This window comes from Dryobates pubescens, chromosome 6 (genome assembly GCF_014839835.1).
Source record: "Dryobates pubescens isolate bDryPub1 chromosome 6, bDryPub1.pri, whole genome shotgun sequence".
NCBI classification, from domain to species: domain Eukaryota; kingdom Metazoa; phylum Chordata; class Aves; order Piciformes; family Picidae; genus Dryobates; species Dryobates pubescens.
The window spans coordinates 450,271-467,017 of record NC_071617.1 but is presented as its reverse complement, the minus strand read 5'-3'; the positions used below and the strand labels follow the sequence as shown (position 1 = coordinate 467,017).

At 51.6% G+C, this 16,747-nt stretch overlaps 1 protein-coding gene across 13 annotated transcripts in view; it reads right to left on the bottom strand.

Moving 5' to 3' along the window:
- The window catches only part of RIMS1 (regulating synaptic membrane exocytosis 1), a 292,497-nt gene that overhangs the window by 4,367 nt on the left and 271,383 nt on the right, over positions 1 to 16,747 (bottom strand). For all 13 annotated transcript variants that reach the window (XM_054162531.1, XM_054162518.1, XM_054162520.1 and 10 more), the window contains 2 exons: positions 1,359 to 1,500; positions 299 to 411 (listed from right to left, as the gene is read on the bottom strand). In XM_054162531.1, coding sequence (XP_054018506.1) covers positions 299 to 411; positions 1,359 to 1,500 — 255 coding nt within the window. The remainder of the gene's footprint in view (positions 1 to 298; positions 412 to 1,358; positions 1,501 to 16,747) is intronic.

The following is a 16,747-nucleotide window of genomic DNA, read 5'->3' as shown; positions in this document are numbered from 1 at the left end:
GGAGATGGGAGAAACCTGGAGCCTTCTGTCCGTACCAACAGAGCCACGTGGCGTGGCTAAAGCTGACACTGCTGGTCTGAGGCAGAGCCATTCTCACAGGATAAGTCTGTGCCTCAGGTGGCTCCTGGAAGGCCAAAGGCTTCCCTGACCGATCCTGGCTCTTACCTTGTTCTTGTCGAAACCTCTGGTGCCGGCAGCCAGCCCAGAGCAAATCACTGACAGAACCATTTGGTGTAGTTAATGAAAGTGATTAGTGAAGTGGCTGATTATTGGCGAGAGGAGAGCAGATGGCTCTTACCCATGGCCGGGGTTGCCAGCGTTTGCCGCCCCACCAGCTGCGCGGGGCCCAGGCCGTCCAGGAAGTCGCTGAACTGACTGTCGGCGCCCAGCCGTACGCCAGGGAATATTAAGCTGAAGCAACAGAAGAGCAGAAGGACAGAGTAAGGACAGAGTTGATGTCTGCTGCCCTACAGGATTTCACCCACAAGGACTGCTCCACACGAGGCTGAGCACCGTGCGATGTGCAATCGCAGCTCCTTACAGCCGCCATGGGTGCCCCGGTCCTTGATGCTTTGCCCCGTGTGCAGCAGCAGCTGTGCTGAGGTGGTAAGCACACAAACAAAGGAAGCCAAGGAAAAGGCCTTTGCCAGCCATAGTGATTCCATGCAACCCCAATCTCTCATTTCCCCCAAGGTCTGTAAGGGTACATTTGCCTACCCCTGTTTCCCCCTTGTGTTCTAAGGCTTCTCTGGTGCCCACAGCAGGGAGTGCTCTCTGCAGAGCACCAGTGAGAGCTGTGAGGAGGCTGGGCACACTTCTGTGTCACATCTGCCCTTGCTCTCCTTTCCTGCACAGGGAGGCAGTCAGCAGTGAACAGAACCAGCTGCCCCTTCCCTGCAGTTGTCTGCCTGCTGGCAGCTGATGGGCAGCTGGACCCTGGGTTCACAATCCTCAACAAGAGGCTTGGACCAGCTCCAAAGTAAACTTTCTCTGCATGCAGTGTTACAGAAGAGAGCTTCCTGTCACAGGGATTTACATCCAACCACCTGAGGTTTAACTCTGAGTTAATCCAAACATCACTCAAAGTGCCCCTGTGTTTGGTTTGGAATTCAGTTGTCTCCTGGAGATCAAAATGCCTGACAGGGAATGTGGATTCCTCAGAAGTCCTCTCTCGGTGTCAGTTGTCAAGAAATTTGTGTTAGGTGCCTGAAACACTTCAGTTTTGCAAATGTTTCCCCAGGAAGAATCTGTACCCAGCACCATGCCCTTCCAGCCACTGCTGGGACCTGTGTGCACACCCCAAGTGTTCCCACAAGGACGAGAGACCCCTCCTCTGCTGCTGCTCCAGTGCCACTTACTTGCCCTCGGAGCTGTAGCTGTTGATGCTGCCGTCGGTGGACTCGCGACTCGGCTGCCGCACCATGCGACTCCTCATCTCTGCTGCCATGCCTGTCTCTGTGCTCCTCTGGATCGTGCTCTTCAGCTTCTTGCTGCCAGCCTCTGAAAGCAGAGAGAGAAGCAACAGTGAGGACAACTTAGAGCAAAGCCTTTCCTTGCAGTTTTCCAGCGGCGGTGACCTGGCTTGGCCGGTGATGAGGCAACAACCCTCTTCTGATGCCAGAAGGATTCTCTCCTCTTCAGCTGGAAACTAGCAATGGCTTCTCTTTAACTTGAGGATCTTTGGTAGGGCAAACTTAGAAACTGAGTGGCTTCTACACAACCTCTGTAGAGAGGAGGGCTGTGACAGTGTCTGCTAGCCATACCCAGTGAGGCTGGGTGACTAGGAAAGAGTCACAGCATGACAGAACATTAGGGGCTGGAAGGGAGCTCTGGAGATCTTCGAGTCCAACCCCCCTGCCAAGGCAGCTTCACCTAAACAATTCACACAAGAACATAACCAGGTGGGTTTGGAATGTCACCAGAGATGGAGACATCTTTATAGATACAGGTATGTGTGTGTGTGTAATCCTTCATGCCTGCCACAGAAAAATGTTAAGTACTAAAATACTTAGCATTCAAAATCGTAATGATGTGCTTTTGCTCTGCAAAATCCTGCTTTTCACCACAGAGATTCTTCCAGCTAAGCAGATCACAGCTTCTGGGCTCAGCAGGTGGAGCAGAACAGACTCTTGGAGAATGTGCCTGGGAGGTGATGGCTTTGCAGTGCAGGCTGGGGGGGAACACCGCAGGGTGAGGTAGTTCTCCTCACACTGTCTTGATCCATCGGCACAGAAACTGCCAGAACCCATTCTTCACAAGGCCATTTGAGTTCCACCTGGAATCTTTCATGGTGGCCTCTGAGGAGGAAGAGCTTCCAGTCCTTTACAGGGATGGTTATGAGTTCAAGGTGCCAGTCTACATTGAGTTCTGCTGCTAGATGATGATAACTGTTCTCAAAGACCTTTAACTGAAACCCTCTGTGTGTTGGCACAAAGCCCTGGATCCTGCTCCTTTGCCTTCAGTACCATCCAGAGGGAACTGATGGAGCTGAAGAGGTTTCAGGCAGGTGCATGCAAAAGCACTGTCCAGCATCTGCCCCTTCACCTCAGTGCTCCTTCCTTTGCTTGCTGCAGTGCCTGTGCTGCCCTTTCAGTCTGAAAAAGCAAATGTCTGTTCCACCTCCACCTGCTGTGGAGACTGAATTGCTCTACAAAATGTTCCACCTTCCTCTTTCCCATGGACATCATTGATGTTTGAAGCTTCACATAGAAGTGATGCCTTGGGAGGCCCCAGCACAGGCTCCCCGCTGCTCAGGGTGTTTAAATGTGTGGTGAGGGGCAGCTGGCCCTTGCTCCTTGGGTCTGCAGAGCTGCTGGAGGGCAAGGAGAAATCACACCACAGACCAGCCCCCTCTGCTCCTGAGCTAGCACAATAATCTCTTTGGAGCTCCCAGAGAGAGCAAATGTGGCCAAAGGGAAAAAGAGAGAATTCAGAGACTGGCCTTAGAACAGACATCACCACAGCAGGAGTGGTCTCCTCTTCAGCCTTCTGGACCAGGGGTTGTTATCCATTGTCTTCCAGAAGCAGAGAAACAAATACCTCTCAGTGAAAGCAATCAGCTACTTCCACAGGTCCTTCATCCCATTCTGAGGCCAACAGCTCTGAGGTTTTGCTGTGGACCAGTGAAACTCCCCCCAGCTCCTGGTTCTGGGTCAGCCAAAGCTGCATTTTTGACTGCTGCTAAACAAGAGGCAGGGCAGGCTAGGCAGGGTACAGCAAGAGGCCAGGCTCCACTCCTAGGCAGGGCAGGTGGCTCTGGAAGGTATTTGCTGTAGAAAATCAACTGCTGCATTTTGGACTTGAGCTTTGTCTTGAAAATGAGGTGGTGCCTCCAGCATATCAGCACCAGAAGGTAAGCTGAGCATCCAAAATGAATCCCAAGGCCTCTCAGGACACAACCCCCAGCTGCAGAGCCCTACAGCAAGGAGTAATTCTCACGTTTTCAGTAGCCACACATTTGCTACCCACATTGTTCTGTGACTCTGTCTTGCTGGGACCTGTCTGGAGCACCTCTGTTGCCACTGCTCCTACAGCACAGGTGGGATTATGTGGTTTCTCCCATGCCTTCTTTTCTGGAGCCAGCCAGGTCAGGGAGCATGGCAGGAAGGATGTAATATGGTAGAGGCTGGAATGTGGGCAGCTGAATGGGATTGCCTGTGAGTATCCATGCCTCAGGACATGGATATTGAAATGGGATTGGTGAGACACTAAAGGCAGCTGCAAGGTCATCATGGTCTTGGCACAAACTGGGAAAGAGGCTTTGCTCTGGACCACCTGGAGAACACAGTGGGTGCTGAAGGGTAGGGACCAGAGCCAGGCTGTTGGGAAAGTGTCACAAAGGAGACAGCCATAGAAATAATCACTGTAAGAAATAACCACTGGCTAAATGGCAGCAGTGAGTGGTTTAGCTTTGAGCCACAGCAGAGGTGGAGAGCAGCAAGTGGTGTTTGGTTCCCTTGAAGGAGCAATTACATGTTGTCATAGATAACCTCCATGCTGCTGCTGGAACGTGCTCCTTTGCTCCACAGATTCGAAGAGCCTGGGCCGTGAAGTAGCAATCCTCATGCATGGCCTCAAGCAGCTCCACAGCCTTGTCTTGCTGTGCTGCCAACGACAGACTGCCTTTTCCTGAGGGTTTTCAAGTCTCTGCTCTCTCACAGTGTTGGGTTCCATTTCTTTTCTTCCCTCATCCACAATTTCTATTCAAGTTGAAGATTCAAACAAGATTCTTTTGGCTCCTCTTGTGACTACCACCCACATTTCCTTGGGAAAAAGCAGAATCCTCCTGCATATTTCATTTCATCACCTCAGTCTTAATCCTCTGCAGTACATTCAGAAGTACAAGATGAAAGGAACCCAAGGCAGAATGCTAAATGCCCTCAAGGGTTTTATGGCATCAAGGGAACGGCTTTTGCCCATGAGCAGGAGCTAAGAACCATGTTGCAGAGGTTCTGGAAGTTCTCACCTTGCTCAGGCATGAAGAGATAGATTTAATTCTTTCCATTCCACTTATAGCCTGAAACTGCTGAGAACACCTTAGCTTCACACAAGCACAGAGTGCCAAGTGGGAAGGGACCCCAAGGGCCATCTGGTCCAACCTCTCTAGGCAAGAGTGGAGTTGAACTGAGCTGGCCCAGCACCCTGTCAAGCTGAGTCTTAAACCTGAGCAGTGCAGGGGAGTCCACTGCTGCCCTTGGGAGGTGATTCCAGTCTCTGACTGTTCCCATGGGGAAACATTTCCTTCTGGAGTCCAATGGGAATCTCCCCAGCAGTAACTTGTGCCCACTGCCCCTTGTCTTTTCCATGGGACTCCTTGCAAAAAGGGAGTCTCCATGCTCCTGGCAGCCACCCTCTATGCACTGCTCCACGGCGCTGAGGTCTGCCCTAAGGCTTCTCTTCTCAAGCTCTCTCTCAGCCTTTCCTCTCCTGGCAGGGCTGCCAGTGCTCTCTCATTCTGGTGGCCCTTCTCTGGGCCATCTTGCTGGTGCTGCTCCTGCTGATGTGGTTCTTTCTAAACTTCCATTCCCACCTTGCATGATTTTTAACCCTGCAGCTCTGAGTATCTCTTTGGATTGCTGTCTTTGCATGGAACAAGTTCATAAAACACTGAAGTTCAACATCTGTGCTAGGGTCTGTCGAGAAGCTTTTCTGCTCTTGCCTGGATATCTGCTGGAGAATTCTTGCTCCTCCTCCTGCATTTTCTCAGTGTAATCTGTATAATTCCATTTTCTCATATATGTATCATTGAATTTTCTGACGGGTTACAGCTCTTTGCCTGCCCTGTGTAGATTACACTATATGCATTGTACAGACTGAAGATAAACTCTCTCTACAATGAATACCATTTAGGGGCAAAATTTACTCCAGAATGGCCTGTGTGCTTCTGTCTGCTTGTGTCAGGCTTTCTGCATGAGGAAACTCAGATTGATGTGCTGGAATTGCTTGTAAACAGCCAGTTTAACAGGCAAAACCTGTCACACAGCAATTGTGATGAATCTCTTTGCAGCTTTAATAGCTGGTGTCAAAGGATCACAAAGCAGCCAGCTGCAGCTACAGAACACACAGAGCGTGGAAGCATCTTGCAGTTCATCCACAGCCTTGCTGCAGCACTGCTGCTAACTCGCCCTGAGTGCATCCAGTGCTGTTTCAGTGCACCTACTGCAAACTCAGCCTGGAGTGAGTCCTTCTTGGTGCAGCAAGAAACTGGTCCTGGTTTGGGTTGCCTCACACAAAAGTAAACTAATGGAGACCCTGATCTAAGTGATGATGAAGAGCAGAGCCCAAGCTTGTTGCTGGATGCACTGTCTGAGATTTGTAGCCAGCACCGATGCAGAGCAGAGCCCAAGCTGTTGGTTTGCACTGTGTGAGAGTTGTAGCCAGCACCAATGCAGGGCAGAGCCCAAGCTGTTGGTTTGCACTGAGAGTTGTAGCCAGCACCAATGCAGGGCAGAGCCCAAGCTGTTGGTTTGCACTGAGAGTTGTAGCCAGCACCAATGCAGGGCAGAGCCCAAGCTGTTGGTTTGCACTGAGAGTTGTAGCCAGCACCAATGCAGGGCAGAGCCCAAGCTGTTGGTTTGCACTGTCTGAGAGTTGTAGCCAGCACCAATGCAGGGCAGAGCCCAAGCTGTTGGTTTGCACTGAGAGTTGTAGCCAGCACCAATGCAGGGCAGAGCCCAAGCTGTTGGTTTGCACTGTGTGAGAGTTGTAGCCAGCACCAATGCAGGGCAGAGCCCAAGCTGTTGGTTTGCACTGTCTGAGATTTGTAGCCAGCACCAATGCAGAGCAGAGCCCAAGCTGTTGGTTTGCACTGAGAGTTGTAGCCAGCACCAATGCAGGGCAGAGCCCAAGCTGTTGGTTTGCACTGAGAGTTGTAGCCAGCACCAATGCAGGGCAGAGCCCAAGCTGTTGGTTTGCACTGAGAGTTGTAGCCAGCACCAATGCAGAGCAGAGCCCAAGCTGTTGGTTTGCACTGAGAGTTGTAGCCAGCACCAATGCAGGGCAGAGCCCAAGCTGTTGGTTTGCACTGAGAGTTGTAGCCAGCACCAATGCAGGGCAGAGCCCAAGCTGTTGGTTTGCACTGAGAGTTGTAGCCAGCACCAATGCAGGGCAGAGCCCAAGCTGTTGGTTTGCACTGTGTGAGGGTTGTAGCCAGCACCAATGCAGGGCAGAGCCCAAGCTGTTGGTTTGCACTGTCTGAGATTTGTAGCCAGCACCAATGCAGAGCAGAGCCCAAGCTGTTGGTTTGCACTGAGAGTTGTAGCCAGCACCAATGCAGGGCAGAGCCCAAGCTGTTGGTTTGCACTGTCTGAGAGTTGTAGCCAGCACCAATGCAGGGCAGAGCCCAAGCTGTTGGTTTGCACTGAGAGTTGTAGCCAGCACCAATGCAGGGCAGAGCCCAAGCTGTTGGTTTGCACTGTGTGAGAGTTGTAGCCAGCACCAATGCAGGGCAGAGCCCAAGCTGTTGGTTTGCACTGTCTGAGATTTGTAGCCAGCACCAATGCAGAGCAGAGCCCAAGCTGTTGGTTTGCACTGAGAGTTGTAGCCAGCACCAATGCAGGGCAGAGCCCAAGCTGTTGGTTTGCACTGAGAGTTGTAGCCAGCACCAATGCAGGGCAGAGCCCAAGCTGTTGGTTTGCACTGAGAGTTGTAGCCAGCACCAATGCAGAGCAGAGCCCAAGCTGTTGGTTTGCACTGAGAGTTGTAGCCAGCACCAATGCAGGGCAGAGCCCAAGCTGTTGGTTTGCACTGAGAGTTGTAGCCAGCACCAATGCAGGGCAGAGCCCAAGCTGTTGGTTTGCACTGAGAGTTGTAGCCAGCACCAATGCAGGGCAGAGCCCAAGCTGTTGGTTTGCACTGTGTGAGGGTTGTAGCCAGCACCAATGCAGGGCAGAGCCCAAGCTGTTGGTTTGCACTGTCTGAGATTTGTAGCCAGCACCAATGCAGAGCAGAGCCCAAGCTGTTGGTTTGCACTGAGAGTTGTAGCCAGCACCAATGCAGGGCAGAGCCCAAGCTGTTGGTTTGCACTGAGAGTTGTAGCCAGCACCAATGCAGAGCAGAGCCCAAGCTGTTGGTTTGCATTGAGAGTTGTAGCCAGCACCAATGCAGAGCAGAGCCCAAGCTGTTGGTTTGCACTGAGAGTTGTAGCCAGCACCAATGCAGGGCAGAGCCCAAGCTGTTGGTTTGCACTGAGAGTTGTAGCCAGCACCAATGCAGGGCAGAGCCCAAGCTGCTGGTTTGCACTGTGTGAGAGTTGTAGCCAGCACCAATGCAGAGCAGAGCCCAAGCTGTTGGTTTGCACTGTGTGAGAGTTGTAGCCAGCACCAATGCAGGGCAGAGCCCAAGCTGTTGGTTTGCACTGTGTGAGGGTTGTAGCCAGCACCAATGCAGGGCAGAGCCCAAGCTGTTGGTTTGCACTGAGAGTTGTAGCCAGCACCAATGCAGGGCAGAGCCCAAGCTGTTGGTTTGCACTGTGTGAGAGTTGTAGCCAGCACCAATGCAGAGCAGAGCCCAAGCTGTTGGTTTGCACTGAGAGTTGTAGCCAGCACCAATGCAGGGCAGAGCCCAAGCTGTTGGTTTGCACTGTGTGAGGGTTGTAGCCAGCACCAATGCAGGGCAGAGCCCAAGCTGTTGGTCTGCACTGTCTGATATTTGTACCACTATCAAGGCCAGTTGGTATCTCCTTGGTTTCTGCACTTCCTACTCACCTGCAGGTAAAGCAGCCAGGAGCAAGATGCTATTGACAAGAGACCTGCATGAAGGGTAAAGGGTCAGGGGTAGGATCTGTAGAATTAAGGTGGCCTAGTGGCCTCAAGGCTGGCTTTAAGTTCCCAAAGGCTTCCAGTTCAGAGAGGACAGTGCCAGGATAGATGGCTCAAAATGGCCCTTAGCCAAGGCATGGCTGCAGAGGGCATCACTACTGCACAGGCCATGTGTGGCCTGGAGGCCACTCCTGCATTTTTGACTTGCTCCATCACAGGAAGTCTGAAATATCAGGAGGGGCTGAGCCATCACCTGCTGGAGTAAAGCTTTCACCCTGTGGCACCACAGCACAAATGAGGGGACCCAGAAGAAAATGCAAGGACACAGGCTTGGTGACTCAGTGCTCTGTAGGGCAGAAGGAGACAACCTTGATGCAGTCCTGTGCAGTGCCTGTGTGGAGAGAGGCCTTCAGCCAGCACTGCCCACCAGCACACCCCAGAGCAGCTTGGTGGCTAGCACCAAAACACAGAAGCTCCTTGACATGTGCAGCACCTGGGTGTGTGGTGTGGAACATCAGTGACTGGCTCAGGAGAGCACGGCAGAGAACACAGCATAGACCACTGCTAACTCCACTCCTGGAAGGGATAAGAAGGGCACTGACCCTCCATGGCATGGCTCAAGGGCAAAGCATCCACGGTATCAAGCGAAGTCACACACCCAAAGAGAGCCTAAAAGGCTCCAAGCTGACAAACCTGGCAGGACTGGGAGCAGACTGCTGGTTTGCACACCAGCTGTGCAAGACACCAACAAGCTCATGCCAGCTGGACTAGTAAGGGTGATCCTCAGTCCCAAGAACTACAGAAACAAAGAGCCAAGGGGCACATTTCCTCCTGGTCCCTCCTGATTGATTTTCCAACCTCCGGTTTAGCTGCTTGGAGCCCTGCTGAGTGAGCAGCTCCGCAGCATCCCCCAGCTCTGCAGCAGCACAATCTATTTACACTTAAATTGACAGAGTGCTCCTGGGCTTACAGTCATAAAACAGAGAAAGAAAAGAATCACCCAGACAGCATTTGGGGCTTGGTTTGTTGTGTGTCCCTCTCTCAGGTTAACTCAGCAGCAGATTGCAGGGATGGAAAGAACAGAGGGGCTGTGGTCAGCAGCTGAAGAGCCAAGGAGATGCCATTTAAATACAAATGTTTCCTAGACTTTATATCTTGCAATACTCCACTGTAGGTTCTGCTAGAGCCTCCTGGATGTATCCTGCTGTTTATACACAGATATCTGAACCACTGCAGTGATGACCTTCTCAATGTTTCCTCCAACCATATTCAAGGAAAGCAGAATGCTTTTTGTCTCCTGTGGTGGTGCATCCCGAGGTTTAAACCCAAATCCAAAGCACTTTGTACTCCTCCCCCCTTCTGTTTATTAAAACAGGTCCACAAGCAGTGTTTATCCCAAACCCTCGAGGAAGAGCATCCTCCTTTTCCAGCTGGGACCATTGATCCTGCTGGATCTTCTTGTCAGGAGTCTGGAGAAAGCCCACCCCGTACCTCACAGCTACACTTACGAAGTCAGCAGATCAGCTGGCAAGCTGATTTCACTCCCCAGAGATGCTTTCATTTACAGCTGATGCCATTAGTCCCGCCACAGACACAGGGGGTTTGGAGACAAAGGGACATAAAGCCTCGACCCTGACAAAAGGAGAGCTCACCGAAGCACTGCTCCGGGTGTTTGCAATGCTTTGATGGCCTTTCAGTCAAGGTTCCACAGAACCTCAGCCTTTGGCTGTGGTGCTCATTGAAAAACCAACCTTGCAGACCCAGGCTCTTAACAGCTTGCACTTAGACTGCCAAGGAAAGTAACTTTCCTTATCCAGCAACTTGACTTCTGCGAAGCTGAAGCAGCATTTCGACAGCAAATGGTAGGAACTGCTTAAGGTCCCCGCTCAGACCCACAGCAAACAAGGGCTTGAAAACTGGGCCCTTGTTTACTACCTGCCAACGGCCTCAGAACTTGGAGCAACTGCTTTTTATCTCCTTAACTAAAGATGGCCTTAAGAATACACAACCTGGGGAAAGAAAGAAAAATAAACCCCACCTCAGAATGTTAGGGGTTGGAAGAGCCCTCCAGAGACCATCCAGAGCAGGGCCACCCAGGGCAGGCTGCACAGGAACACATCCAGGCAGGCGTGATTTTCCCATGCCAGGGAAGCAAGCCTGTGTCTGACCAGCACACATGTCCCTCAGGGAGAAGCAAGGGTGTTTGGTCAGGAGTTCAGTGATGACTGCTAAAAATAACAACGTTTTTGGTCCAAAGACTCTTCTGGAGCTGCCCACACCCTTGCAATAAGGTGAAACGAGCCACTGCCTGTCAGCTGCAAGGAGGCCATCAGTGCTGGTATGTGGTGAGGAGCTTGTACTGCTGGGATGGCACTAAACACACAGCACAGAGAGCAGCAGCTTCACCACCTTCTGTGCACACATGCCAAGAGCTGCAGAGCAGCAGCCCACGCCAGTGAGGCTGGCAGCAGGCACACACACCTGCCTCCTCACTTCTTGAAGCCAGTCCCAGCCAATTCCCGTCCCCAGCACAGCAAAATCATCCTTCCAACACATCATTTGCTGTGTAAACAGCTGATAGCATTTCTCATGTACTGCTGGCAGAGGCAACTAAGCAGCTCAGCAGAGCTGTTTGCACATCACCAAGCACATTCTTACAGCCAGCCACAGCCCTGTGCTGCAGCATCTCCTTACACCAGCCAGCCCTTAGTGCACAACTGGCACATGGGACAGAGGCAGCGTTTGCCCAGGGACGGGGGGGAAGGGACACAGCTAACGCCAGAAGGGAGAGCAAACTCACAATGCAAAAGAAAGCAGAGGAGACTCTTCAGATAAACTAAGCCAATATATCCTTGCTTTAAGAGGTTCTTAAGTAACTGCAGGATGCCTTTTATTATAGGTTCTAGGCAGCCATTAAAAAGTTAGTTTCAGACTGTTTTAAGCTAAGAGTCTTTGCAACCACAGACAGACCAGTGTTTGTTACTAAACATGGCAGTATGGTCACAACAAGACAAGGGTTTAGGAGATGGCTCTGCAGGAGAAGTAATACAAAACCTCAGCCAATGTGTCTTCAAAGAGTGTCCCAAGAGTCAGGTCCAGAATGGCAAAGCAAAGCTCTGCTTCTTTCAGTGATTTCTGTAACACCCTTCCCGCTGAAGCAGTGGCAGAACTCCCAGCACCAGAGCATCTGCTAGGAAAATGGTGTCCCAGGCCTTTTTGCACACACCAACAGTTTCTGAGTTACAGCTCAACCCTAACTGAGCAGCACAGCACACACATCACAGCTCCAGAGAGAGTCCCCTCCTTGTCCTCGCAACAATCAGCATCCTGCGAGTCCATCTGCATGTGCTGTACCTCTGATTTGCTCTGGCTGCAACTTTCAAGCTCCCTTTGTAGCACTGCCTCCCAGGTGGGTATGAGATTTCCCTTCTAAAATGGCACCAAGCTGCCCTTAGAGACCATTCCCAGTGCACCAGCCCCGGGAGCGTGACACTGCGCCAGGCTTTGGCTCGGGGACTGCAGCACCGCAAAGTCTGAGCCCCAGGCTGACACACGCGGCTAAAGCAGAGTGAGGAGGAGGCTCAGCACAGAAACACAGAGACAGGGAAGCTCTTACCTCTGCTCTAAGCAAGATTAAACACCAGCTACGACACAATCCTTAGCAAGCAGCTTCACCTCTAAACAGCTCAGGCTGTTTCTGGGTAGAATAAACCTCTGGGGTCCTGGCGGTGCCTCTCCTCCTCCTCCTGTAACCACTTGGCACTCAGCACCGTGAGGAATGATCAAGTTGCTTCACTCACAAGTTCCTTTTACAACTCTGATTACATTACAGGGCCTTGCAGTGAAAAAAAATAATAAAAGAAGTCTGGAACTACCTGCCAGCTAGAACTTCATCATATATTGCCAGGAGGTTAACAGAGTCAGGCAGCAGCATATCTGCTAGGGATGTGCAAGCAGAGGAGAGCACAAAATATTCTTGGCAACCTTTTCTTGAGGCTGTTGCTCAGGACTGGATGAGAAGAGTCAGATAAACCCAGCAACAAACAGCTCTGTCCTGGTGACCTGGGCTCATTCTGGGTGAATGTTGGTACAAAACCACCTGAGGGGCTGCAGGAGTGAGCAAGCAGCAAGTTAGCATCAGACACATAGTACAGACCTGTTGCACAAACATCTTCATGATGCTCACAGAATGGTAGGGAGTGGAAGGGACCTCCAAGATCATCCAGTCCAGCCCCCTGCCAGAGCAGGGTCACCCAGGGCAGGGCACACAGGAACACATCCAGGGGGTTGGAAAAGCTCCAGAGCAGGAGACTCCACAACCTCTCAGGGCAGCCTGCTCCAGGCTCCAGCACCTTCACAGGGACAAAGTTTTCCCTTCTGTCCCTGTGGCACCACCTCTGCTCCAGTTTGCCCCCAGTGCCCCTTGTGCTGTCCTTGGACATCCCTGAGCAGAGCCTGGCTCCTCCCCAGCAATGAGGGCAGCCCTCAGGCTCCACTGCTCCAAGCCCCAAGCCCCAGCTCCCTCAGCCTGACCTCACAGGCAGATGTTCCACTGCCTGCAGCAGCTCTGTGCCTCTGGGATGGACTCCCTCAAGCAGCTCCCTGAGGTCCTTCTTGAACTGAGGGGCCCAGAACTGGACACAGTCTTCCAGATATGGCCTCAGCAGGGCAGAGCAGAGGGGCAGGAGAACCTCTCTGGACCTACTCACCACAGCCCTTCTCTAATCCACCCCAGGATGCCCATGGCCACCGTGGCCCCAAGGGCACATACATGCTAGTGTCTTAAAGGAATGTGAGTACACCAGAGGTGAAGTTTCCCTGCCTCCCAGCTGCCTTTTGGGAACAGCCCTTCACCATTTAATTACATTTGTCACCTTGGCAGTTCCCTGTGAGGAAACAGACACTGCCATGCTTGCTGCCGTGTCACAGCACGCAGCCCTCTGACCCTCTGCTCTGAAAGTGCAAGAGGCTTTCCTCCCGCACTTGGTTAAGACTCAATTAGTTTAACACAGCTTTGTCAGCCTGGCATTCAAGCACTGCCAGGGCCAAAGTGCTTTCCTTGACTCTCCTTCACCAAGAAAGAAGGTACTGAACCTGGACAGCTGGATACAGAACCAGGAAAGACCTCTAAGATCATCCAGTCCAATATCCACCCAACATCTCCATGGCCACTAAATCACATCCCAAAGTGCCAGAGCAACACCTTCTTGAACACCTCCAGGGGTGGGGACTCCACCACCGCCCTGGGCAGCCTGTGCCAGGCCCTGACCACTCTCACAGCAAAGATATTTTTCCTAATATCCAACCTAAAGCTCCCCTGCTGCAACTTGAGGCCATCTCCTCTTCTCTTACCACTTGAAACCAGGGAGAGGAGACCAGCCCCACCTCACTACAGCCTCCTCTGAGGGAGTTGTAGAGAGGGAGAAGGTCTCAGAGAGCAAAGAGGTTAATTCAAGATAGAAAGGAGAAAGGAAATGACTCAGGATTTGTCAAGCAAAGAGAAGAAAACTATGGCAAAAAGAATGATAAACGGGGAACAAAAAGAGAAAGAAATCATGACATAAACTTCTCTCCAGTGGCTCTTCAAGGTATGGTGAAGTTCTGACTGTGTTCCCCATGGCAGGGGGGTTTGGAACTGGATGACCTTCAAGGTCCCTTCCAACCTAAACCATTCTACGAATCTGTGATTTAAAAGCACTGTAAAATGATTCCTGAGGAAAGTGACCCAGGTTGTGTGATGCATTTCAGCTCACAAGCACACAACCAATCTTGTGCAGGTGGCTCACAAAGCCAACCCCCCTGCATACAATGGAATGGAATGGAATGGAATGGAATGGAATGGAATAGAATAGAATAGAATCAACCAGGTTGGGGAAGCCCTTTGAGATCATCCAGTCCAACCTATCACCCAGAACCATCTGATCAACTAAACCATGGCACCAAGTGCCTCAGCCAGGCTCTGGTTAAACACCTCCAGCGATGGTAACTCCACCAGCTCCCTGGGCAGCACATCCCCATGGCCAATCTCTGTCTCTGTGAAGAATTTCTTCCTAACATCCAGCCAAAACCTCCCCTGGCAGGGGAGGCCACAGGCACAGAGGTGCATGTTGCACCTCTGCAGGAACAACCACCTCTTGTGGTTGCACAGGCACAGATGCCCTGCAGAGTACAGCAGCTGGAGTTATTTGTCTCTTGCTGCCCTGCACTAAGCACACAGGAATGATGCTCAGGAGATCAGAGAGAGGGTGATGGCAAATGGTAAGGTTTCTCCTCCACAGATCAGCACAATGCCATGGCAGGAACGAAGCACTGCTCTTGGCAGCTGCTAATGTCACCCTCCTGAGGCATGCCTGCAGCACGAGCCAAGGGTCTGGGGCAGGGCTGCCATGCTGAGCAGCTTTAGATAAAGGTACACATGGCAGAAGTTTAGAGGAGTCCCCATCCACTCAGGCTCTGGCTTGGGGAAACTCAACAGAGGTTTAAAGTTTAAATCACAAACCCAAGGAGGGAAAAGCTTTTATGTCACAGACTCAGAAACCCAAATCTCAGTCACAGCCTCTCCCCCTTTGTGCTCTTTCTCCTAGGACCAGGAAAAGGCATTCCTTACGTTTTGTATTTGGATGCTCAATTGATCAGTTCCCCTCTCCAGGATTACAGCTGCACGAGGAGCTCTGGGACAAAAAGGCTGAAGAAAAGCTTGGCTGGCTCCTCCACCACAGCAGGAAGTTGACTTCCAGCTCCTCTGCACCCTGAAATATCAGCCTCTGGCTGCCTGCAGAGGACGTTTCTCAAGGCAGCCTCCAAAGCTGCCCAGCCTACAACACACTTCCCCAACACAAATGTGTCTGTTGGGTTTGCAGCCTTGCTGGCAATGCTGTACCTTGTATCACCAGATCCCACTCAGGTTTCAGGGACTTAATAAAACCCAAGCATGCTCTTGGAATCACAGAATGTTAGGAGTTAGTTAGGAGCACCTCTAGAGATCATCGAGTCCAACTCCTCTGCCAGAGCAGGATCACCCAGGGCAGGCCACACAGAAACATCTCCAGGCAGATTATCAAGGTCTCCAGAGAAGGAGACTCCACAGCCTCTCTGGGCAGCCTGCTCCAGGCCTCCAGCACCCTCACAGCAGAGAAGTTCCTCCCCATGTTGAGTGGAATGCATTGGGCTGGAAGGCTCTTCTTCAGCCACAGTACCTAGTGCCAAGGTTTGCTTTGGGTTTGGATTTCATTTCAGATGCGACTATGCCAAGCCCCAACCTCCCTCTCACATCTGAGGTCAGCCCAGGTCCCAGCTGCCAGGAGGGAGGCTAAAAACCTCAGGAGAAGCTTCTTTTGTGGTCAGCCAGAGTTCAAATCTGCTTAACGGTGCTCATAGTGCAAATGTTCTCTTTTTAACCAGCTGTTTGTTGCCAGTAGTAGTTCAGGCAGGTAAGCAGTGGGTGAAGCAGCCACTGACTGCTCCCCTTCAAAACCAGCTGCTAGGGTCCAAACTGGTTTGCATCAGCTGCAGCAGGCAGTATGCAAAAGCACCTACAGAGCTGGGCAGTGACCTGTGCTGGATAAACACTGCATAGCTGTAGGATGTAATTGTTCCCTGGGTGTTTATATTAGTGGAAGTGGACAACTGTACACAAAGACTCAGCTTAGAGACAGAGGGTTCAGCCAAACTTCCCAAATGACTGCTCTGGCATGACCCCACTATGAATTCCTAAGCTTTGCATCCAGTGGTGCTGGTTAATGTCCATTATCAAGCATCAGCTCTACTGACAACACAGGAAAAGGTTCCACTGTGCTGCAGACAGACACCAGAGCAGCACCAAGAGCTGCTGCTTTGATTCCTGAGCAAGACTGGGAGGGACGTGAGCGAGCAGCATTCTCTGTAGCACCTTGCCTCTCCCTATGGAAAATGAATCCAGGTGAGGTCTGCAATCCCTGTGGCTGCCCACTCCTCATTTCCCTTTCTCAGCTGCAAACCTTGCTCAGTGAGGAAGCTCCTGCCTGTCTGGAAGGCAGAGGAGGTGAGACAACAATCAAGACAGCAGGCAGGAAGGGCCTCAGCACAGGTTCTGTGTTTCCTTTGGTGCTTGGTACTGGAGTTTTATTACAAAGCAAGACTTCTGTAGGGTGTCTGCTGGTTGTTTAGCTAAGAGATTTGAACTATAATTAATCTGTTACAACATGATAAACCCTAAGAAAAATGCAAGCACCAGGGAGAATTCAGCATGCATTGCAGAGTAGCACTTGAGAGCCTCTCCATTAGAGCCAGCAAACGGAAGCAGCCAGCCGGTGGCTAGCCAGTTCCAGAGCTCCTTCAAACACAAGGCAGGGAGAGGGGGAGAAAAGAGAATTAAATGGTACTGATCCAGCCTATCTGTAGAGGAAAACAACAACTCCCTCCCAAGCTTCCTGCTGTTTCTGCACTGAAAACACTTCCCAGCTGCTCTGCCCCCACACAGGGTTACTCAAACTGGAGGTTTTGATGCAGGG